At 39.4% G+C, this 24,012-nt stretch overlaps 1 protein-coding gene across 1 annotated transcript in view; it reads right to left on the bottom strand.

The window, feature by feature from the left end:
- LOC135508198 (MAGUK p55 subfamily member 7-like) overlaps positions 1 to 24,012 on the bottom strand; it is a 43,947-nt gene that overhangs the window by 7,985 nt on the left and 11,950 nt on the right. The window contains exons 5-12 of the mRNA XM_064928235.1: positions 22,809 to 22,890; positions 22,370 to 22,455; positions 20,889 to 20,969; positions 20,324 to 20,520; positions 19,749 to 19,813; positions 17,506 to 17,517; positions 17,254 to 17,298; positions 11,365 to 11,535 (exon numbers count right to left, since the gene is read on the bottom strand). Coding sequence (XP_064784307.1) covers positions 11,365 to 11,535; positions 17,254 to 17,298; positions 17,506 to 17,517; positions 19,749 to 19,813; positions 20,324 to 20,520; positions 20,889 to 20,969; positions 22,370 to 22,455; positions 22,809 to 22,890 — 739 coding nt within the window. The remainder of the gene's footprint in view (positions 1 to 11,364; positions 11,536 to 17,253; positions 17,299 to 17,505; positions 17,518 to 19,748; positions 19,814 to 20,323; positions 20,521 to 20,888; positions 20,970 to 22,369; positions 22,456 to 22,808; positions 22,891 to 24,012) is intronic.

The raw sequence follows: 24,012 nt of genomic DNA, 5'->3' as shown, positions 1-24,012 counted from the left end.
AGTCCTTCAATGACTCCACATAATATCAATGTCATGGCACATCTTTGGACAGGATTACATACACGCACATGCAGCATCTGGGAACATCTTTAGGGATCTGGGTTGCGCTCAGGAAAGTAGTAGAGTGCAACGTACTGAGCATTTCTGTCACAGATCCCCCGGGTACTGCTGCTCATTCTGTTCACCAGTTCCAGAGGTCGACATCACCGGCCTTCTAGGTTGCACTGAACTGTGTCATTACGCACACCTGGTTCCAATTCCTCACGGATTGTGTTTGTATGAATGTGCCCTTTGTTCCCCCATAGGGCTGTCGATTATTGTTCCCATGTCTGTTTGTCGTGTGAGTACCTATGCGTTGTATCAGCTTGTGCTGCGTGTTTTTTGCATTTTGAATTACGGGTCTAGTCCTGTGTTACTCTATGAGGTTTACCTTCGCTCTTTAGTTTGGGTACATCCCAATATTTTGTATATGTGTTTGTTTTGGGTGTATTAAAAACACAGATAATGTATTCCTGCGCCTGTCTCCAAATCCTTTATACCAGTGTGACAAATTCAGATAGAAATGCATTGAATGTACAGTAGCTGCCATGATAACCTACCTCAACAATGTCAGAGAGGCATGACTGTTTTATGTAACGTATTTCTATCTGATAGTTCCACAACGCTGTGCTCTACTGAACATTGCAGATAGAAAAACTATGAATAAAGCTGACATGATTTCTTACTGTACATGTTTGAGAGGCATGTCTGTTCTATGTAAATATTTATATCTCAGCTCTCCACAACACTGTGCCCTACTGAATGCTACCCAAGTCGAAGTCACCGAGTGGTGTCTCAAAGGAAGATTCCAGAAATACATGCCATCTCGATCACCCGTTGAATGACTTCAGCACACGCAGTCTTAAGTTTGCAGATCAGTTTCAGGTTTTTATTATGCTTTTCACAACCGCTTAAAAAGGTGGTGGAACCACGAGCATGGAAAATATACTTTACTCCTCCCTCACATATCTGATTCATAGTAACATGATCTTGTCTGTTATGAAAATCTATAGCACCAAGCAATGAGGGAACTAGATTATTTGGCCCAGGTTTCCCGGGTGGGAGGAGTTTGCACCAGGTGCATTCATTGGCAAAGGGCGCTCCTCCCTCAACACTTTTGCCCGTTCACATCATGGGCCATAGACCGGAGCATCGCGGTTCAGCTTAAATCGAACGCTGCCATTTACTTTGGAAGCTAGAAAGATTGAGAAAGTGAGAGCATGCTTGTGTATGCACGTGTGCATGTATTTGCTCATAAATATCTAAATGAAACAAATGGCAAAACGTCCACCTAATTAGCAATGGAATAGTCCCAAAAGTGGCGCTCCAGACAGGCTCAAAGTAAATTATTCTGTAGGTGACGCAAAATAATATTCCCTCTTCAGTTACAACCAGAGGTTTCCAATAGAGATTACATTACAAAGAGCTCTCAGCAAAGCCTATGTCTGAACCCCATAGAAAGAGACATAGTAAAAGATACATACACCAGACTAGATTCCTTGGCCGTAGGAAAGCCCTGAAGGTGAGTTCCAAATATAATCTGTCTGAGAATATTTACATTAGTATGAAAGGAGAGAATTGGAGTGCTTTCTGACAAAGACCATGCATTTGGTTGCCTAGATTTTATTGATTGAGTCATTAATTAAATAGACATTAAATAAACATCTGATCAGAGCCAGAACTATATATATATATATATATATATATATGAGTGTAATTTAAGAATGATGACAGCCATAGATCAGACAGGAAACAGTTATCCACACCAAGATTATGGCAAGGCCAATGCGAGACTAATAACCAAGGATGTGTAACGGTTCTCGTCTGGTGAAGGAGAGTCGGACCAAAATGCAGCGTGGTATTCTTGATACATGTTTAATGACGAATGAAAAACTAATAATACAAAAACAACAAACGGAACGTGAAAACCTATACAGTCTATCTGGTGACAATAAAAACAGAGACACAAACAATCACCCACGAAACACTCAAAGAATATGGCTGCCTAAATATGGTTCCCAATCAGAGACAACGACAATCACCTGCCTCTGATTGAGAACCGCCTCAGGCAGCCATAGACTATGCTAGACACCCCCAAGACAAAACACACCACAAAAACCCCATGTCACACCCTGGCCTGACCAAATAAATGCAGACAAACACAATATATTTCGACCAGGGCGTGACAGGATGAACGTAAAGGCATTCTAAATAAGTGAAAACATTAAGTAACGTTCCTCAACATTTCCTTATGGTTTACATTTTACATTATGTAAAAAAATATATATTTTAAAATGTTTTAACTTCTTGGTACTTGGTCTGGATTGCTTAGCTACACCAACACATTTAGCAAACCTAGCACTCACTCAATTTGGAGATTTGCCCTATTGTTACACAGAACCAGCAACCCATTCTTTAGACCAGGCTTTTCAAACATACAACCCGGCCCGCGAGTTTTAACAAAATAATATCTATATATGTGACTAAACATTTTTGGCAGAAATGCCTTCTGGAACACGTGAGCTTTCATGTGTCGTATTAACAAACGTGTATGCCATCTGTAAATACAAATACAATTCTTAAATTACGAGCCTAGTTGGTTTAGCCATGGAAAAAGGAAGAAACATTACCCCTAGCCGTGAGCTACAACATGAGCTGATCAGTATGTGCAGGTAATCCTTTCTAGCGCTGATTTTCTTAAAGATATCACGTAGTAGAACTGCATAAGTGTTGCTCTCCACTTTCTGGAGGAACAAGTTTTTAAATCAATGGAATTAGAGTATGATAGCTAGGAGATGGAGAGAATTCTGCTATTTGATTGCAAATATGCAGAGGGAGTCGAAATGAGAACACACAGAAGTTTGTTGTATAAAACGCCTGTTTACGGATTGCATATTCAAACTATGGGCAACCATGGCATCTGTGACAGAGTTGGAGAAGCGTCCATCCATGTATACAGGTAAGATAGTCTAGCTAGCTACATTTTCAGATATTATACATTTCTAATTTGGTCAGAAAATGGTCAGAGTGAGCTGTTCTCTCATTTGTGCCAGGAAATATTGGTATAAAAGGTTGGATATGACATTACTACCCTGGATAAATATGTGGGTAGCTAACCAACCAGCTGCAATGTTAGTTAGCTAACATTAGGCTATAGCTAGCTAAGCAAATGGCTCTGAGATATGTTTAATAAGGTCATACATGTAACATTAACTAGCAAGCCATAATCACAGCTCATGACATTACTACCCTGCATGCATTTTCAGGTAGCTAACCAACCAGGTTCAATGTTAGCTAGCTAACATTAGGCTATAGCTAGCCAAGCAAATGTCTCTTTCTGTCAAAATTAGAAACGTGTAATACCTGAAAATGTAGGTAGCTAGACTATTTTACCTGTATAAATCATTCATGGTGGACACATCTCCTGTCGGATGCCATGGTTGCCCTCAGTTTGAAGATGTAATCCGGAAACCGGTGCTTTCTCAATCTCCTTAGCTATCATACTTTAAGTCCACTGATTTCAAAATGTGATCCTCCAGAAATTGGAGAGCAACACTTAAGTTTTAATACACAATACAAAAAAGCAGCATTAGACAGGATTACCTAGACATACTGACCAGCTCAAATAGACAGAAGCATGCTACAGTGGCAAGAAAAAGTGTGAACACTTTGGAGTTAGCTGGAATTCTGCACAAATTGGTCATAAAATATTATCTGATATTTATCTAAGTCATAACAATAGACAAACCGTGTGCTTAAACTAATAACACACAAATTATTGTATTTTACTTGTCTATATTGAATAGATAATTTAAACATTCACAGTGTAGTTTGGAAAAAGTATGTGAACCCCTACACTAATGACTTCTCCAAAAGCTAATTGGAGTCAAGAGTCAGCTAACCTGGATCCCAATCAATGAGACTAGATTGTGAGTTTTTTTTATAGGGCAGGGCAGCTCTAGCCAACATCATCAATTGGAGTTTGCTATTCACACGAAGCATTGACTGGTGTGAATGGCTCGAACAAAAGAACCCTCAGAAGACTTTAAGAATGGTTGACTTGCATAAAGCTGGAAAGGGTTCCAAAAGTATCTCTAAAAGCCTTGATGTTCATCAGTCCACGTAAGACAAATTGTCTATAAATGTAGAAAGTTTAGCACTGTTGCTACACTCCATAGGAGCGGCTGTCCTGCAAAGATGACTGCAAGAGCACAGAGCGCATGCTCAATGAGGTTAAGAAGAATCCTAGAGTGTCAGCTAAAGACTTACATAAATCTTTGGAACATGCTAACATCTCTGTTGACGAGTCTACGACACGTAAAACACTAAACAAGAATGCTGTTCATGGGAGGACACCACGAAAGAAGCCAATTGTCCAAAAAAACAAACATTGCTGCATGTCTGAAGATTGCAAAAGTGCACCTGGATGTTCCACAGCGCTACTGGCAAACTATTCTGTGGACAGATGAATGAAACTTCCTCCTGAAACATCCTCCTAACCGCTGTGCAGGTCTGATCCGCAACTACAGAAAATGTTTGGTCGAGGTTATTGCTGCCAAAGGAGGGTCAACCAGTTATTAAAACCAGGGGTTCACATACTTTTCCCACCCTGCACTGTGAATGTTTACACGGTGTGTTCAATAAAGACATGAAAACGTATAATTGTTTGTGTGTTATTAGTTTAAGCAGACTGTTTGTCTATTGTTGTGACCTAGATGAAGATCAGTTTACATTTTCTGACCAATTTTCTGCAGAATCCAGGTATTTCCTAACCTCTTGAAACTCTAGGGGCGCTATATCATTTTTGGATAAAAAGACGTGCCCGTTTAAAGCGCAATATTTTGTCACAAAAAGATGCTCGACTATGCATATAATTGATAGATTTGGGAAGAAAATACTCTGAAGTTTCCAGAACTGCAAAGATATTCTCTGTGCGTGCCCTAGAACGTGAGCTACAGGCAAAACCAAGATGAAACGGCATCCAGGAAATCAGCAGGATTTTTGAGGCTCCGTTTTCCATTGTCTCCTTATATGGCTGTGAATGCGAGAGGAATGAGCCTGCCCTTTCTGTCGTTTCCCCAAGGTGTCTGCAGCATTGTGACGTATTTGTAGGCATATCATTGGAAGATTGACCATAAGAGACCACATTTACCAGGTGTCCGCCCGGTGTCCTGCGCCGAAATTGGTGCGCAAACCTCAGCTGCAAGTATTTTTCCATGGAATTCAGAGAAGAAAGCAGGCTTCCACGAACGATATATCAATGAAGAGATATGTGAAAAAACACCTTGAGGATTGATTCCAAACAACGTTTGCCATGTTTCGGTCGATATTATGGAGTTAAGTCGGAAAAAGTTTGACGTTGTTGGTGACTGAATTTTCGGTTCGTTTCGGTAGCCAAATGTGATGTACAAAACGGAGCGATTTCTCCTACACAAAGATTCTTTCAGGAAAAACTGAACATTTGCTATGTAACTGAGAGTCTCCTCATTGAAAACATCCGAAGCTCTTCAAAGGTAAATGATTTTATTTATTTGGTTATCTAGTTTTTGTGAAAATGTTGCGTGCTAAATGCTACTCAAAATGCTAGCTAGCTTAGCATACTCTTACACAAATTAGTGATTTGCTATGGTTCAAAAGCATATTTTGAAAATCTGAGATGACAGTGTTGTTAAGAAAAGGCTAAGCTTGAGAGCAGGCGCATTATTTTCATTTTATTTGCGATTTTCAGAAATCGTTAACGTTACGTTATGCTAATGAGCTTGAGGCTATAACTGGATACAGGTTTTTTTCATAGCCAAACGTGAACAAAACGGAGCGATTTGTCCTACACAAATAATATTTTTTTGAAAAACTGAACATTTGCTATCTAACTGAGAGTCTCCTCATTGAAAACATCTGAAGTTCTTCAAAGGTAAATGATTTTATTTGAATGATTTTTTTGTTTTTGTGAAAATGTTGCTGGCTGAATTCTAGGCTTATAGCTATGTTAGCAATCAATACTCTTACACAAATGCTTGTTTAGCTATGGTTGAAAAGCATATTTTGAAAATCTGAGATGACAGTGTTGTTAACAAAAATCTAAGCTTGAGAGCAAATATATTTATTTCATTTCATTTGCGATTTTCATGAATAGTTAACGTTGCGTTATGCTAATGAGCTTGAGGCTATAAATAGAATCCCGGATCCGGGATTGCGCGACGCAACAGGCTAAGGGTTCACATACTTTTTCTTGCCACTGTATATGACAGACCAATCCAAACTCAACTCTCAGCATGTCCAGCCCACACTCATTATCTCAGCCAATCATGGCTATTGGGAAGGTTGCTCCCTTTTTCTTTGGCTAAACCAACAATTGTATTAGTTTTTACAGATGTGCCTTAAATACAAGTTTGTATGCCATGAAAGTTCACATGTTCAAGAAGGCATTTCTGGCAAAAATGCATTTTGATTTAAAAAAAAAAGTTTTACGTTCAAACGGCTCTCCTGTGAATCAGTGACCCACGATATACGCCTAGTTTCCTGAAACGGGTCAAACAAATATATATGTATATATACAAATAAATATATATAAATATATATATACACAAATAAATAAATAAATAAATAAATATATACACATATATATACATACATACACATAAATATATATACATAAATACATTTATTTGTATGTATATGTTTTGAAATAAAAGATCCCAGAAATTGTCCATATGCTCAAAAAGCGTATTTCTCTCCAACACAATGTCACAGATGTCTCAAGTTGAGGGGCCGTGCAATTGGCATGCTGACTGCAGGAATGTCCACCAGAGCTGTTTTCAGATAATTTAATGTTAATTTCTCTACCATAAGTGGCCTCCAACATTGTTTTAGAGAATTTGTCAGTACGTCCAACCAGCCTCACAACCACAGACCACATGTAACCATTGGCTGGGCCTGGCTCCCCAGTGGGTGGGACTATGACCTCCAAGGCTGACTCATGGATGTGCCCCTGCCAAGTCATGTGAAATCCATAGATTATGGCCTAATGAATTATTTCAATTAACTAATTTCCTTATATGATCTGTAAGTAAGTAAATTTGTTGAAATTGTTGCATGTTTCTTTTATATTATTGTTCAGTATATATTATTATAAACTATCAAAATAAAGTCTCACTCTCCCATGTATAATCTCCCAGCAATTTCTCCCAGCATCACTGTGCCTTCCTCAGAGTAATGTCATGAATACTTGAACAATGTTATGTAGACAAACAGTGCAATTAGTGTAACCAGGGGTGTGTCATAATGATTAAGTTAATTCAAATGAATTTGTGAAACTGTTTAAAAAATGTGTATATGGCATATTAAATATATTACACTATTGTTATTATATAGAAACATAATGGAATATTGTACATCATATTAGCATCAACATAAAGTATTGTTTCATTCAATTTCACATAATAATTTCATATTTCATTTCTATTACATGTCATCTTTTGGTTCAACCTTAATATATAACGAGCATCATCAACAGGGAGAACATATTAGGTGTACGCTAATAAGCTGTAAAAATATCTTTAAATTTATAAGACTTGTTCATAAAGGAACATTTGTTCATAAAGACCTGAGATCAAAGTCAATATTCAGACCACTAGGGGTCAATGTTTTTAGATAGATATCCAGTAGCCTCCCTTCATAGTAGTAGGATCTCAATGTTATCTCCTCTCCTTGGTAGAGCAACATGCTCAATGCCTGTGTATTTGAGGGAGGAGATGGGATGGTTAGCTTCAACAAAGTGAGCTTCTACTGGATAGTCAATATTCTTACACCTGATTGAGCTGCGTTTTCAGCTATGCAATATTGTAATTGTCTTTTCGTTTGTCCTACGTAGGCTTTTCCACATGAACAGGTGATGAGATAGATTACTCCCTTTGTCTTGCATGAGATGATGCCCCTAACAGGGATCTTTCAACCTGTATGTGGGTGTCTGAAGAAAGACGTTTTTTTTTTAATAGTGCTATTGCACTGTGCGCATGAGCCACATTTGTTGTTCCCTTTTGGGATAGGTGTCAAGAGTGTCTGAGTAGGCTCAGGGGGCGTGTCAGATCTCACCAAACTATCTCCAATATTGCGACAATGCTTATAGACCACCAGTGGGGGTTCCTTGATGGGGTGTGCCATTTTGTTGTTGTTGTCTGATTGCATAATTTGCCAGTGCTTTTTCAGGATTGCTTTCATTTTCTCCGAACTCTTGGTGTACTTAATGCAAAAGACAGTTGCGTAGCTTTTCTTCTTTGGTTGAGTTTAGTAATTCTTCTTGGTTTTTGAGATATTTTCATCATGGCAGCATCAATACTTTTGTCCTTGTAGCCTCTCATTTTGAATTTCTGTCATTTTTTTGCATTGTTGTCAAAATCTGACTGGTGGTCACAGATTCTTAAGGGGATGCATACTATCCGCACATAGCAAGGTATTGCGATCTGTGGGCTTTGTGTATAAGTCTGTGTGTATGCGTCATTCCTCTTTGTTAATCCATAAATCCAGGTAGTTTATTTCTCTCATCAGTTTGCATTCAGAGCTCTCGTTTGGTCGAGTTTGGAATTAATTTAATTACCGCTGACTTCCTTCCCAGAGCAAAGACATCATCTATGTATCTCTACCATATACAGGGGGGCAAAAAAGTATTTAGTCAGCCACCAATTGTGCAAGTTCTCCCACTTAAAAAAAATGAGAGGCCTGTGATTTTCATCATAGGTACACTTCAACTATGACAGACAAAATGAGAAGAAAAAAAATCCAGAAAATCACATTGTAGGATTTTTAATGAATTTATTTGCAAATTATGATGAAAAAATAAGTATTAAATGAGTGTGTGTGTCAACTTTTGACTGGTATTGTAGCTGCCAACTGTGTAACATCTAATACTGTGTTTTGCTCTGTTGCATGTGCTGCCTCTGGTGAGACATTTGATTTGACTGTTAGAACACACAGAGATTGAAATTGACATTCACACACACCCACCCACCCCCACACACATACACACAGTGACAGGTGTGTGACAGGTATCTCTTTCCCTGCAGCTGGTCTGAAAAGGAGTTTATGGCTATAACAAAGTTGAGATAAACTTTTGGTATTGACCAAATACTTATTTTCCACCATAATTTGCAAATAAATTCAATTAAAAAATCCTACAATGTGATTTTCTGGATTTTTTTTCTCATTTTGTCTCTCATAGTTGAAGTGTACCTATGATGAAAATTACAGGCCTCTCATCTTTTTAAGTGGGAGAACTTGCACAATTGGTGGCTGACTAATTACTTTTTTGCCCCACTGTATGTTCCCCCTGTTGATAATATATAATGAGCTGAACACACACTAAACAAATATATATATATATATATATAAAGGTTGAACCAAAAGATTACTTGTAATAAAAATTAAATTATTATGTGAAATTGAATGAAACAATTATGTATGTTGATGCTAATATGATGTACAATATTCCATTATGTTTTTATATGATAACAATAAATAACAGTTTCACTAATTGATTTTAATTAACTTAATCATTATGACACACCCCTCACTACTTTCATTAGTTACACTAATTGCACTGTGTGTCTACATAACCTGGTTCAAGTATTTATGACAATACCCTGAGGAAGGCACAGTAATGCCGAAACGTTGGTAAATACTTATTAAATTGCTGGGAGATTATACGTGGAGTGTGCAACTTCTTTATTTCGATAGTTCATTCGCCGTTAGTCAGCACCTCCACACAAACTATTATTCTGGGTGTGTGCCAGCTCATGTTTTTTTATCCAGTATTTATCATTAGAAATATATAATTTCTTTGGGGGGGGGACAAACTCAGTATACTTCAAAACTACTACAACCAAATCGAAGCGTGTAGGAATTATAATGGACCTACATTCATAGTTTCTTGACTATGTTCCGCTCGCTTATAATCACCGAAATGAAAGCTACAGACGACAAGGAAGCATAAAAAAATGGCAAAACTGATGGATAGAGGACTATTTTTTTCGTAACAAATTTTCAGTGCAGCCCTCCGGACCTCGTTGAAGAGCGAATGTGGTTCTCAGGGAAAAATGAGTTTGACACCCATGCTTTAGGCATATAACTATTTTGGAGTGAACATGTCACAATTTCATTCCAATTCCACTGTAACCGCTCACGCCATTTGATGCCTGCTATACATACCATAGCTGCTCTTAGCAACGTTGGTGTATTTACTCTGGCGTTGCTCCCTATTGGGTTAAATACAAACTGTCCATGGGAAGCCAAAAGTTCAAAAAAATTACATTTGAACTTACTGTGCCGGTGGGCAGGAAGGTTGGTGCTTAAAACGGCAGAAATTTGAGTCAAAATATCTAAAAGGAACGTATTATTAAAAACAGGCTTTCGAAAACGTGGTCCTCTCTGCTTACCTCATGTTAAATTAAAAAATCCTGCAGGTGTGCCATATGTGCACAAAAAAATGAATAACTTGGAGGGGACTTTTATTTTGACATGAGGTAAGCAAAGAGTAAGTTGGTCTTCAACAAACCCACCTTTGGAAATAAGACTGACCTTTAGATCTTTTGTCTCAAATTCGCACTGTTTTAAGAACAACAGTCCTGCCCACTGGCACAGTAAGCTGAAATTTAATTTAACTTCTGTCTTACCCGGACTGTTCAGTTTTTTTTTCAACCCAATAGGGAGCAACACTACTGTAATTTTATTTTAACCTTTTATTTAACTAGGCAAGTCAGTTAAGAACAAATTCTTATTTACAATGACTGCCTACACCAGCCAAACCCGGACGACGCTGGGGCAATTTTGCACCACCCTATGGGACTCCCAATCATGGCCGGTTGTGATACAGCCTGGATTCGAACCGCTTAGACCGCTGTGCCACTCGGCGTTGCTAAAAGCAGTCAGGAAAGTTTGCATTTGGAAAATGTTCAAACCCCTTGACTTTCTCCACATTTTGGTACATTAAGCCTTGTTCTAAAATTGATTAAATTATTTGTTTCCCGTATCAATGGAAGGTTTCTAAAAACCTGTTTTGTTTTTTCATTATGGGCTATTGTGTGTAGATTGATGAAGAACACAGTTCATTTAATCAATTTTAGAAGAAGGCTGTAATGTAACAAAATGTGGAAAAACAGAAGGGGTCTGAATATTTTCTGAATGCACTGTATACCCAAGCATGAACAAGCTTTATATAGCTGTGGTGGTCTTCATGTGGCTGTACTGGTCTTTAGATGGCTGTACTGGTCTTTAGATGGCTGTACTGGTCTTTAGATGGCTGTATTTTTTGGTATATGCTTGTCTCCTACTCACCAACTAGCAGGACCAGCCGACGTCCCTCTTTGGGGTCCCTGCAGTACGGTGCCACCTCCAGGTAGGTGGGTGTCTGTGTGGCTCCTCCCATCTCCTGGCTCTTCCTTTTAGACTCAACACTCCCACTCCTACCGCCCCTCCTGCCCAGCCGGAAACTCCTTCTCAGACCAGCTGCAGGGAAAGAGATACCTGTCACACACCGGTCACTGTGTGTATGTGTGTGGGGGTGGGTGCGTGTGAATGTTAATTTCAATCTCTGTGTGTTCTAACAGTCAAATCAAATGTCTCACTAGAGGCAGCACATGCAACAGAGCAAAACAACACAGTATTAGATGTTACGCAGTTGGTAGCTACAATACCAGTCAAAAGTTGACACACATACTCATTTAAGGGTTTTTCTTTATTTTTACTATTTTCTACATTGCAGAATAATAGTGAAGACATCAAAACTATGAAATAACATATGGAATCATGTAGTAACCCAAAAAGTGTGTTAAACAAATCAAAACATATTCTACATTTTAGATTCTTCATAGTAGCCACCCTTTGCCTTGATGACAGCTTTGCACACGCTTGGCATTCTCTCAGCCAGCTTCATGAGGTAGTCACCTGGAATGTATTTCAATTAACAGGTATGCCTTGTTAAAAGTTTGTGAATTTTCTTTACTTCTTAATGTGTTTGAGCCAATCATTTGTGTTTTGACAAGGTAAGGGTGGTATACAGAAGACAGACCTATTTAGTATTTTACCAAGTTCATATGGCAAGAACAGCTCAAATAAGCAAAGAGAAACGACAGCCCATCATTACCTTAAGACATGAAGGTCAGTCGATCCAGAACGTTTCAAGAACTTTGAACATTTCTTCAAGTGCAGTCGCAAAACCCATCAAGCTCTAGGATGAAACTGGCTCTCATGAGGACTGACACAGGAAAGGAAGACCCGGAGTAACCTCTGCTGCAGAGGATACGTTCATTAGAGTTACTAGCTTCAGAAATTGCAGCCCAAATAAATTCTTCACAGAGTTCAAGTAACACATCAACATCAACTTTTCAGAGGAGACTACATGTGTCAGGTCTTCGTGGTCAAATTGCTGCAAACAAACCACTAAAGGACATCAATAATAAGAAGAGACTTGCTTGGGACAAGAAACAGCAATGGACATTAGACCGGTGGAAATCTTTCCTTTAGTAAGATGAGTCCAAATGTGAATTTTTGGGTTCCAACCACTGTGTTCTTGTGAGACGTAGAGTAGGTGAAGGGATGATCTCTACATGTGTGGTTCCCACTGTGATGCATGGAGGTGTGATGGTGCTTTGCTTGTGACACTTGGTGATTTATTTAGAATTCAAGGCACACTTAACCAGCATGGCATCCACAGCATTCTGCAGCGATACGACATCCCATCTGGTTTGTGCTTAGTGGGACTATCACTTGTTTTTCAACAGGACAATGACCCAAAAACACACCTCTAGGCTGTGTAAGGGCTATTTGACCAAGACGGAGAGTGATTGAGTGCTGCATCAGATGACCTGGCCTCCACAATCACCCAACCTCAACCCATTTGAGATGGTTTGGGTGAGTTGGACCGCAGAGTGAAGGAAAAACAGCCAACAAGTGCTAAGCATATGTGGGAACTCATTCAAGATTGTTGGAAAAGCATTCCTCATGAAGCTGGTTGAGAGAATGCCAAGAGTGTGCAAAGCTGTCATCAAGGCAAAGGGTCGCTACTTTGAAGAATCTCAAATATATTTTGGTTTGTTAAGCAATTTTTTGGTTACTACATGATTCCATGTGTTATTTCATAGTTTTGATGTCTTTACTATTATTCTACAATGTATAAAATAGTAAATAAAAATAAAAATCCTTGAATGAGTAGGTTTGTCCAAACTTTTGACTGGTACTGTACATGTCTTACATGAATCCTACTGCATATCGACACCATATTTAACGTAAGATGAGCAGACTAATGGATGTCTGCAATTACACAAACAGGGAGCAAAATAAAAGCGTCTCGAGTGCTGGGTATGATGACATACAGCAATGACGATGAGGAGAAGGAAGAACTGCAGACAGGCAAATGTGTATGAGATTTAAAAGAGCATCACACAGAACTGTCACCAGTCTCACCACCAAAGCTGTTGACAAGCACTGTCGACCATCTCAACAGCTCAACTCCACCACTCTGAGGAGACTAAGGAGGACAACATACGATTGAATGTTCTCTCATGCATTCGCTTGAATGAAAACAGAGCCTATGCCATGTGTATGTGGTCTGGCCTGGATTGGCATGTCCTCCATGGTGTAACTGCCTGCTATAGATGTGGGTCTTACATTGCTATGACATCAGTTGCAGTTTAAATCAGTAAGCATAACAGGAATTTGGGCCTGTTTTCCTTGTTGCATGCTACAATTACTGTCATTTTGTCTGTGTTGACTTCGCTTTTAATTAATGAGTTTTACCGACTTTATCAATCAGCACAGTTGGAAGAGGGTGGCAGATATTGAATTAAACCAATATCAGATTTGATTAATTTGATTACATTGACAACAGCATATTCATGTAGTTTAAGGAAATAGGATATTGAGCATGCTGAAAACAATCTCCAAGACGCTTTCACCAAGAGTCAGTCTGAAATTATCGACAAAATCTAAAATAGGAAAAAATAATTGTGTTTCTCTCCTAGCTGCACTGCCAAACACCCTCCATATAGTACTGTACTGTTCTGAACATACTAAAACCTGCAGTCAGTACGTGTATTATTTTGCTTCACTTTCAAATTCAAACTTCCTCCTACAGCACTAAACTACTATGAAGTTCACACTACATCTCCTTCACTCTGAAGTTTACCTATGTTCCTTTTCCCTCTAAATAATTTAGAGTACTTCAGTGCACTTCACATGTAGCGCACATGCATGTCATACCACACCAGTTGCTCCTCTCCAGTATCTCCTCTTCCAAATTCTGCTGTTTTTGGCTCTCTTTCTCCCTCGCTCTCTCTCTAACCGTACCTGCTGTCTCAACCTCTGAATGCTCAGCTATGAAAAGCCAACTTACATTTACTCCTGGGGTACTGACCTGTTGCACCCTCTACAACCACTGTGATTATTATTTGACCCTGCTGGTCATCTATGAACATTTGAACATCTTGAAGAATAATCTTAAATGGCCACACTCTTGTAATCTCCACCCGGCACAGCCAGAAGAGGACAGGCCACCCCTCAGAGCCTGGTTCCTCTCTAGGTTTTTTCCTAGGTTCCTGCCTTTCTAGGGAGTTTTCCCTTGCCACCGTGATTCTACATCTGTATTGCTTGCTGTTTGGGGTTTTAGGCTGGGTTTCTTTATAGCACTTTGTGACATCTGCTGATATAAAAAGGGCTTTATAAATCAATTTGTTTGATAGCTAGTGTGCTGTCAGTCGTGTGGCATCCATTAAACAATCAATATCACTTTGGAGCTGAGACTCAACAAAAAGTACAGAGCGCTACCACATTCTGTTCTGGAATTTGGACAGACACTACACATGCGCAGCACAAATATATGACATGCTGTAACTTCAGTAGCCAATAATAAACAACACCTGACACTTACAGTGCCTTGCGAAAGTATTCGGCCCCCTTGAACTTTGCGACCTTATGCCACATTTCAGGCTTCAAACATAAAGATATAAAACTGTATTTTTTTGTGAAGAATCAACAACAAGTGGGACACAATCATGAAGTGGAACGACATTTATTGGATATTTCTAACTTTTTTAACAAATCAAAAACTGAAAAATTGGGCGTGCAAAATTATTCAGCCCCCTTAAGTTAATACTTTGTAGTGCCACCTTTTGCTGCGATTACAGCTGTAAGTCGCTTGGGGTATGTCTCTATCAGTTTTGCACATCGAGAGACTGAAATTTTTTCCCATTCCTCCTTGCAAAACAGCTCGAGCTCAGTGAGGTTGGATGGAGAGCATTTGTGAACAGCAGTTTTCAGTTCTTTCCACAGATTCTCAATTGGATTCAGGTCTGGACTTTGACTTGGCCATTCTAACACCTGGATATGTTTATTTTTAAACCATTCCATTGTAGTTTTTGCTTTATGTTTTGGATCGTTGTCTTGTTGGAAGACAAATCTCCGTCCCAGTCTCAGGTCTTTTGCAGACTCCATCAGGTTTTCTGCCAGAATGGTCCTGTATTTGGCTCCATCCATCTTCCCATCAATTTTAACCATATTCCCTGTCCCTGCTGAAGAAAAGCAGGCCCAAACCATGATGCTGCCACCACCATGTTTGACAGTGGAGATGGTGTGTTCAGGGTGATGAGCTGTGTTGCTTTTACGCCAAACATAACGTTTTGCATTGTTGCCAAAAAGTTCAATTTTGGTTTCATCTGACCAGAGCACCTTCTTCTACATGTTTGGTGTGTCTCCCAGGTGGCTTGTGGCAAACTTTAAACAACACTTTTTATGGATATCTTTAAGAAATGGCTTTCTTGTTGCCACTCTTCCATAAAGGCCAGATTTGTGCAATATACGACTGATTGTTGTCCTATGGACAGAGTCTCCCACCTCAGCTGTAGATCTCTGCAGTTCATCCAGAGTGATCATGGGCCTCTTGGCTGCATCTCTGATCAGTCTTCTCCTTGTATGAGCTGAAAGTTTAGAGGGACGGCCAGGTCTTGGTAGATTTGCAGTGGTCTGATACTCCTTCCATTTCAATATTATCGCTTGCACAGTGCTCCTTGGGATGTTTAAAGCTTGGGAAATCTTTTTGTATCCAAATCCGGCTTTAAACTTCTTCACAACAGTATCTCGGACCTGCCTGGTGTGTTCCTTGTTCTTCATGATGCTCTCTGCGCTTTTAACGGACCTCTGAGACTATGACAGTGCAGGTGCATTTATACGGAGACTTGATTACACACAGGTGGATTGTATTTATCATCATTAGTCATTTAGGTCAACATTGGATCATTCAGAGATCCTCACTGAACTTCTGGAGAGAGTTTGCTGCACTGAAAGTAAAGGGGCTGAATAATTTTGCACGCCCAATTTTTGAGTTTTTGATTTGTCAAAAAAGTTTGAAATATCCAATAAATGTCGTTCCACTTCATGATTGTGTCCCACTTGTTGTTGATTCTTCACAAAAAAATACAGTTTTATATCGTTATGTTTGAAGCCTGAAATGTGGCAAAAGGTTGCAAAGTTCAAGGGGGCCGAATACTTTTGCAAGGCACTGTAACTCAGTCAAACCTGAAGCAGGAGTGCAAAATGATATACGAGGATTCCATTGACATCAAATATGCGGGTAGCTATTCAAATATGCAGGTATCTATTCTTCTCATGATCTTGCTGCTTGAAACCTAATAATGCACCGGTGACCATGAACAAGGATCAGACAGCTACCCATTGTTGCTATTATTCTGTCTGGGAAATGTATTTTAAGCTTCGATAAAGAAAAACACACACACATTCTCTCTCTCACACACACAAACGCACTGACACACACACTATTGCTAAACCGGCATCAAACACATCCAAGGGATCTGAAGAAATGGGGAAAATGATCTGGCTGTTTAAAACTCATGGTCTTTCCTTGGCTTCTCCTATAGCTCTGGGGAGCACATACTGATTGAATAATCTGGTTTGTAAATAGAGCTTTTTTTCAAACCAGAAACGGACTGACCATATGGCAGTTCGGGAAAATGCCAGATGGGCTGGTCCATCTTTAACCTGATGGGTCTGTCTAAAAATGGGCAGGTATGTTAGAAATGCCCGGGTCGATTTGTGGTTCTAGTCCGTCTCAAGTTCAACCCCTGCTTGGTTTTTCATTCTATGTCTGGATCTTATTGGTAGTAAGGTGATGATACATTTTCCTCATCCCTATCCCTGGAAAAGGTAACATCTCACCGATGTGGATTCCAGTAATAGCTCCATAGTCTGCATCCTCCACCACTGTAGAGAGAGTGAGCAGAACATGGGAGAGGGAAAGAAAAGGATGGATCAAGGAACAGAACATAGTTTTAATTCCTAATCAAATCAGTACAGTACATGATTTTTTATATATTATTATTTTGAACAGAGGGTTTAAATATTTAATTTTTACATTGTTTGATAGAACAATAAAGTGAAAGAAGAACAACTATGACAAGCAAGCAGTACCTTCCTCCTTTTCTGAGAAGCATGGATACAAAACAAGACAAGTGAATCATGGAGACAGGAGTTAGTTATGTCTCTACACAGATGAAGGAAGGAATACTTATAAAACAGTGGTTCATAACTAGGCCCATAAAGCAAGGTTTGGCATCAGGCAGTCCGCAGGCCAAAATCAGCCCACGAGTGATTTTTTGGGGGGCCCCAAAGTTTAGTAAAAAACATAATACAAATGTGTTGGGTAAAAAAAGACTGTAAAATCACCAGGAATTCAGCTTAAAATGTGTTTAATTTAGGAAAACTATTCCCAAGTATTCCCACAAAATAAAAAAAGATGTGATCGTGTCTCAATCAAGCTATAAAATTGTTATTTTCAAATATAATCTCATTTGGGCTTAGTTATGTTCAATAGGCTTGCGTTATTATTATTAACGGCTGTGTTTTTAATATCAAGTGTTATTTTACTTTCTCTGGTCAAATAAGTAACATATATTTGTGCAAGCGCCCGCATGCTTCCCATCCGAAACAGTTCGGAACAGTTCATGCAAACTATATTGTGATGACATGTTTGTTCGTTTTAGTCTTTGGCAAGGGATTTTTTTTTTGGTTGTTCGTGCACACGAAAAATATTTCCTTGAGGAAAGCCGAAGTTCAGGAGCTGAAGTCTACGCCCCTTCGTCGGTCATTGGTCAACAGTAAGGATTCTTCAATTAAGTATTTGTTGTCATTCAACGATAGATGACTTGTTTCCATACACATTTTCTCACTTGAGAAATACTGCACCAAACATCTTAGTTAGATGCATCAAAATTAATGACAGATTTCTTGAGTTATCTTAGAAAAATTCTGACTACATTGAGGAAGTGTATACTGGCTATGGCATCTCAAGATGGACAAACAGTACTATTGCCACTTTTTCAAGTGTAGCTCTTAAGGGAGGATGCAAGCTCATTTGTTCGGTTCGCCTAGCCGCTTTCACTATTAATGGAGAGGAGAGACCTGAGGAAGGTCCGACGGTGAGAGGCGAACCCTCGGATGCTCTCCATCCGCTGAGACTGGCAATCAGATGCAGACAAAATCAGTCCAGTAAAATAAAAAGCACATCATTTAAATGTATGCTCACTCAGCTTTGCCTCACAAGTAACACAACAAATGATGGTCTACCTATTACCGGTGTGATCATATACCTCAAGTTTTGAAATATAATTTTTAAATGGTATAAGAAGAACAACATTGTCAGGGCAATTCAAGCATATCCAATATGCAGTGATAATGTACTGGGCATATAGCCTACTACAAACATCACTGCTACAGAATTGTTTTTAAGTCATGTTAAAAAAAATCTGAGTGTCAGATCTCAGCCTTCTTTTTGACTCAGAAAGTGATGTCGGCTCAGAAACGTTTGGGGACCACTGCTCTAGATTAACTATTCAAGACCCATCAGTTGCTACCATTTGGGAAACACTGACGTAGTACATAGTGCTTGAGTATGTTAACTGATTAACTGAGCTACTCCTTGTGAAAATTTGTAATATTGTCACACCCTGACCATAGTTTGCTTTGTATGTTTCTATGTTTTGGTTGGTCAGGGTGTGATCTGAGTGGGCATTCTATGTTGGATGTCTTGTTTGTCTATTTCTATGTCTGGCCTGATATGGTTCTCAATCAGAGGCAGGTGTTAGTCAATGAACCATATTTAGGTAGCCTGGGTTTCACTGTGTGTTGGTGGGTGATTGTTCCTGTCTCTGTGTCTACACAAGATAGGGCTGTTTAGGTTTTTGTTCATTTATTGTATTGTTAGTTATTTAATGTCGAGTTCCTTTTAATTAAAGAACATGAATAACCACCACGCTGCATTTTGGTCCGCTTCTCCTTCACCAGACGAAAGCCGTTACAAATATGTATTGCAGTATAGTATTTGAAAGTATAGTGTATTTAACCCAGATCTGGACCTGTATCCAAACAGAGTAGAACATTGGTTGTAAGTGCTGAGTAAGTACCTCTTATGGGTAAAAATAAAAGCTATGTCTTAAAACAGGTTTTAACAGGATTCCTAGGACCTTTTCTGAGATGCTTTATGGATTGACCTAGGTGCGATCCTAAGGGATTCCCTTCCACATGTGGCATGTCCCTGACGTGTGACTTTCACCTTGACCTTCATGTATGACCTTAGACCTTCGGCCTTTGTCCTGGGAGAGTGTTAAATTACTGTTTATTCCCTGCAGGTGGGGGTTTATTGGAGAGATCATCACCTGTCTCTTTGTTTGGGACTCTCTGAGGTTTAAATAAGGCTTTGGGCCGCTGGAGAGCGACTCTCCTAAAGGAAGGAAAGAGAGAACAGTTATGCCATTGTATAGAGTACAATTTATCTGTGTGAACAATTTTGGTGCCATAATGGATCAGACTAGGACTAATGTTCCTCAAACCTCAATTTGTCTAGTTTCAATTTATCAAAGGGTTCAGAACTCCAGGTTGACCCCCCTTCACTGATTTTTATTTTATTTTTTACTGTTGTTAAAACCTTTCTGGAGCATCATGCTTGACTGAAAACATTCAAATTTAAAAGACCATAGAAACTGGGTATTTTACTGTGTTCTCATCTTCTAATTGAACATTCATGTACTGTTCTCGTGTTTGAGATGTCATCTCAAAGTGATATAGACGTACAATAGCGGTTTGTTTTGCTGTCAAATAACTTTTCTCGAGTTAGGAAAATGGTTAAGATTGGAGTTAAGAAAACTACATAATAAGACAAACTAACACACAACTGATGTGAGGGTAGTTATGAATGTCTGTGCATAGATTGCCCATGGACATGGAGGCCCACCTCTCCTGAAGTTGCCTGGAGGGGATGAGTCCTGCTCGGGAGTTGCTGTCACCATGACGACAGGCTTGCCACCAGGTGACGTCCTCCTGGTTAACGATCTGAAGGATGTCCCCCCTCTTGAAGCCCAGCCCTGCCTGTCTGCAGGGGATGGCAGGGTCCTCCTCGGGATTGTAGTCAAAGAGCGACCGTACAAATAACTGAGAACCACAACAAAAAACACAAGAGCTTTACTTCATTAAAAAATTGACCAGATATGTGCAATGAAATATGTTAATTTACATGGTCAGCAATAATAGTACAGCGCCCCTGGATCAAATTAGGGTTTAGGTAGCTCTTTCATCTTGTCTCGGGCTCAGGTATTGGATCCAGCAATGTTCGGTTACTGGCCCAATGCTCTAACTGCTAGGCTACCTTCCACCAATGATTCAACAATAGCGTCTTGAACATCCTAGGAGAAAGTGCTGTGAAGGTGGTGTATGGGTTTCATTTTGCTATGTCATACTCAGATGCTGTTATTTGTCTGAAATGCCAAAGAACCAATATAAGCAGAGCACAATAGCTTTACCATAGTCTCATTGGCTGACAGCTCTTCCTTGATGCCAGGTACCGGTATCACTTTAAAAGTCACCTCTCCCTGCGATTGAGCCTGGCACAAAGATAATCACAGAATGTAGACTTGACTGACACACAGACAGGTACACATTAGACCACACAAACACATCAGGGATGTGTGATGCAAGCAAATACATACAATGATCCAAGCTTACAAGCAGTTAGACTCTTAAATGTAAAGTTCCCATATTTGGGGACCCTATTTGATTTATTTTATTCAATTCAGTCTGCTGTGAGAACGGTAGCTCCCATCTGCAAAAGCAAGGTGTCTGCGGAAAGCTGAGTATCTTGGCTATTGATCTGTGCCTTAAAATATTTGGTGTCTTACTACCATATATGGGCATATGAATGTATAAGGGCAAGCCAAGCCGATGACCTCATTTCAAGATGGCTGCTACCTACATTCCGGTTAGCGTTGTAAAGCATAAACAAAATAAATACAGAATAGTTTGATTCACACCGAAAGCCTGGACTCCACAGACCACGAGGGTCTCATTTGTCTGCCTGTGACCTACCGTTATTGATCACCAGCCCTGAGAGTCAAAATGTTTATTTTACACAATGTTTTCACCAAACAGCAAATATCTTACAAGGTAAGCTTCAATTTGGTCTGTGTTGGAGCTACATGGGGGGTATGGTTGGTCAGAACAATTCTAGCCTATTGCCAATGTTATCTGATGATGTATGACTTCATGTCAAAATCGAATGTCCACTGATTGACTATATTTTTGCGCATGAAATTTTTTGATGAAAACAATGTCCCCCGACATCACCACAATGTTTGAGAGAGGTTGGTGTTGTAGACATTTAGTTTTTATAGTGAACAATAACTTTTAGGCACATCCATTGTGCAAAAACAGTGCAATTATTACATGCAGACACTTTGGAGCGGTTGAAAGGACAGTTGAATGTACCCCATTACACCACCACAATGTTTGAGTGAGGTTGATATGGTAGAAATTGTGTTTTTATACTGAACAAATATCATTTAGTGACTGTAAATGTGTAATAGCACTGGAATTAATAACACTGACACCACTTAAACATCTGCCCATTTCTATCAATCCCAGTTTTTTTCTGATATTGTTCACATGTTGTGGAAGCCATCTGATGTGTTTCCAGCTCTGGGCATCAATAATTCACTTATAGCTTGTCAATGAGAGATTACCTTTGTGTGTGCATGATCTTGTGTATTCTGAACTATGTAACTCTAATCTATCTTCTGATCATTTCCTCAAAATCTCAGAGATGTCTTCTTTCCAAATATACCAAGTTTGGGCATGTCAGAATCATGTATTACACATGAATAGCAGTTACTTTTGGGTATGTCTATTTAGGCGGAAATCTACAATTTGACATTACATCTAAGCTAGACACTAGCCTCACTTGGCCAGACTTACAGACTTGAAACAGACCACACACACACACTCACACCATAATAGGAATGATTTCCTCCGGTGTCTTATCCTCCATTTGGACTCCATTGACTTCCCTTAGCTCATCGCCCACATGAATCAGACCTGCAAAATATCTTTGATTAAAGAGAACTAAATTCTCTGAAACGTTTTATAAATGTATGATTACACTGCTATTACATGGTATATATGTAAAGGACATCACTCTGCTCGCTTAGTACCATTTCCTCCTGATTCGGCCCATACCTGGCAAGCACACGTGACCTCTGACTTGCAAGCAAGCACACGTGACCACCCTCCTGAAGTGTCTTACCAATTTGCGCCACTCAAAAAGCTAGCTATTTGCTGCCGCAAGTGGGGACACTTCGAGGGTGTAGAGTAAGTTTCACACATCCCAATGTAATATATTAATCGATACAATTTAATTGTTCATCAATTCACTTTTGAATTATTTTTACCACTTCTGTCTGCAGCACCCCCTCTCATGATCCTTGCGACAACTATAGCTCCAGTGGATTCATCTCTCTTTATGGTGGCCCCCTGAAAGAGAGAGAGAAAGAGAGAGAGAAAGAGAAGACAGCTGGATAAACAAAAGGGAGCATGTGAAGTGAAGGCCAAAAAGATAGACGGATGGTACAACAAGGTCTTCAATGATGTTAATAACAGAGAAAACAATCTGCTCACCATTTGCTGCTCCCAATTATCAATCTTCTAATAAAGCCATGAACATTGATGCTGTTACCCCAGACCTTAAATGTCACTTAATTTGCCACTGTAATTTGTTTAGAGACAGAACCATTTTGGGAGTGTGTGATGGACATAATCACATTGCTGGAGAGGTTATCACACTTTTTTTTACCAGATGTTATCAATGGGATGAAAAACACATTGGAAACACAGCATCTCATGCCATTACCAACAACCAGGTCACGTCAAGGTGGAGAACTTTGCATTACGGCTCAGACAAATGGCGGCATATTGCATCAATAAAACAGATCCCGAAACATCCATACGTGTAAGTTTGGTAATACTTATCAGTCTGCATAACGGTATGTTTTCTATTATTGGCCGGAAATACCAACCAACGACGATTGTTCACACACACAGAGAGAGAGAGAGAGAGACCCACACACAACAATGCTCAAACTCTGCAATGTGTCACTATAGATATATGGCAGCAAAGATATGGAAGAATTGACTCTCCAAAGCTTTAGTATGGAAAGACTTTGCAGCCCCCAGGTTTATCTGTAACCGTGTTCCTTATGTTGTCTTTCCAACTTGAAGCTTTTGTCCTGGTTACACCTTTACATGTGTGGCTTCCATGGACTAGGTTGTGTGACTACAATTTACCTTAGCACCAAGAAACTTTCAGCTACTTAGGCTATAAATAGACTACAATAAATTGACAATTGGAATGTTCTTAAAAGCTATTTTCTATGGCTTTAACCCACAGCAAATGTCCCATATTGTTGCAGCATGAGCCAACCTGGCCTCAGGGCAATTCGTATGATTTGGTTTGCTTATTTTACCCCTTTTATATGTAGACAAAACCTGCAATCTTTACCATACAAACTTCTTTATACCACCTTTTCTTTATATCTGAAAGGTGTAGGGGGTAAGAATCGCGGTACAGTAAAACACGCCAAGGGACGTAGACATGAT

This window comes from Oncorhynchus masou, chromosome 3, assembly GCF_036934945.1.
Source record: "Oncorhynchus masou masou isolate Uvic2021 chromosome 3, UVic_Omas_1.1, whole genome shotgun sequence".
In the NCBI taxonomy this organism is placed as follows: Eukaryota; Metazoa; Chordata; class Actinopteri; order Salmoniformes; family Salmonidae; genus Oncorhynchus; species Oncorhynchus masou.
This window is presented reverse-complemented; position numbering and strand designations above follow the sequence as displayed.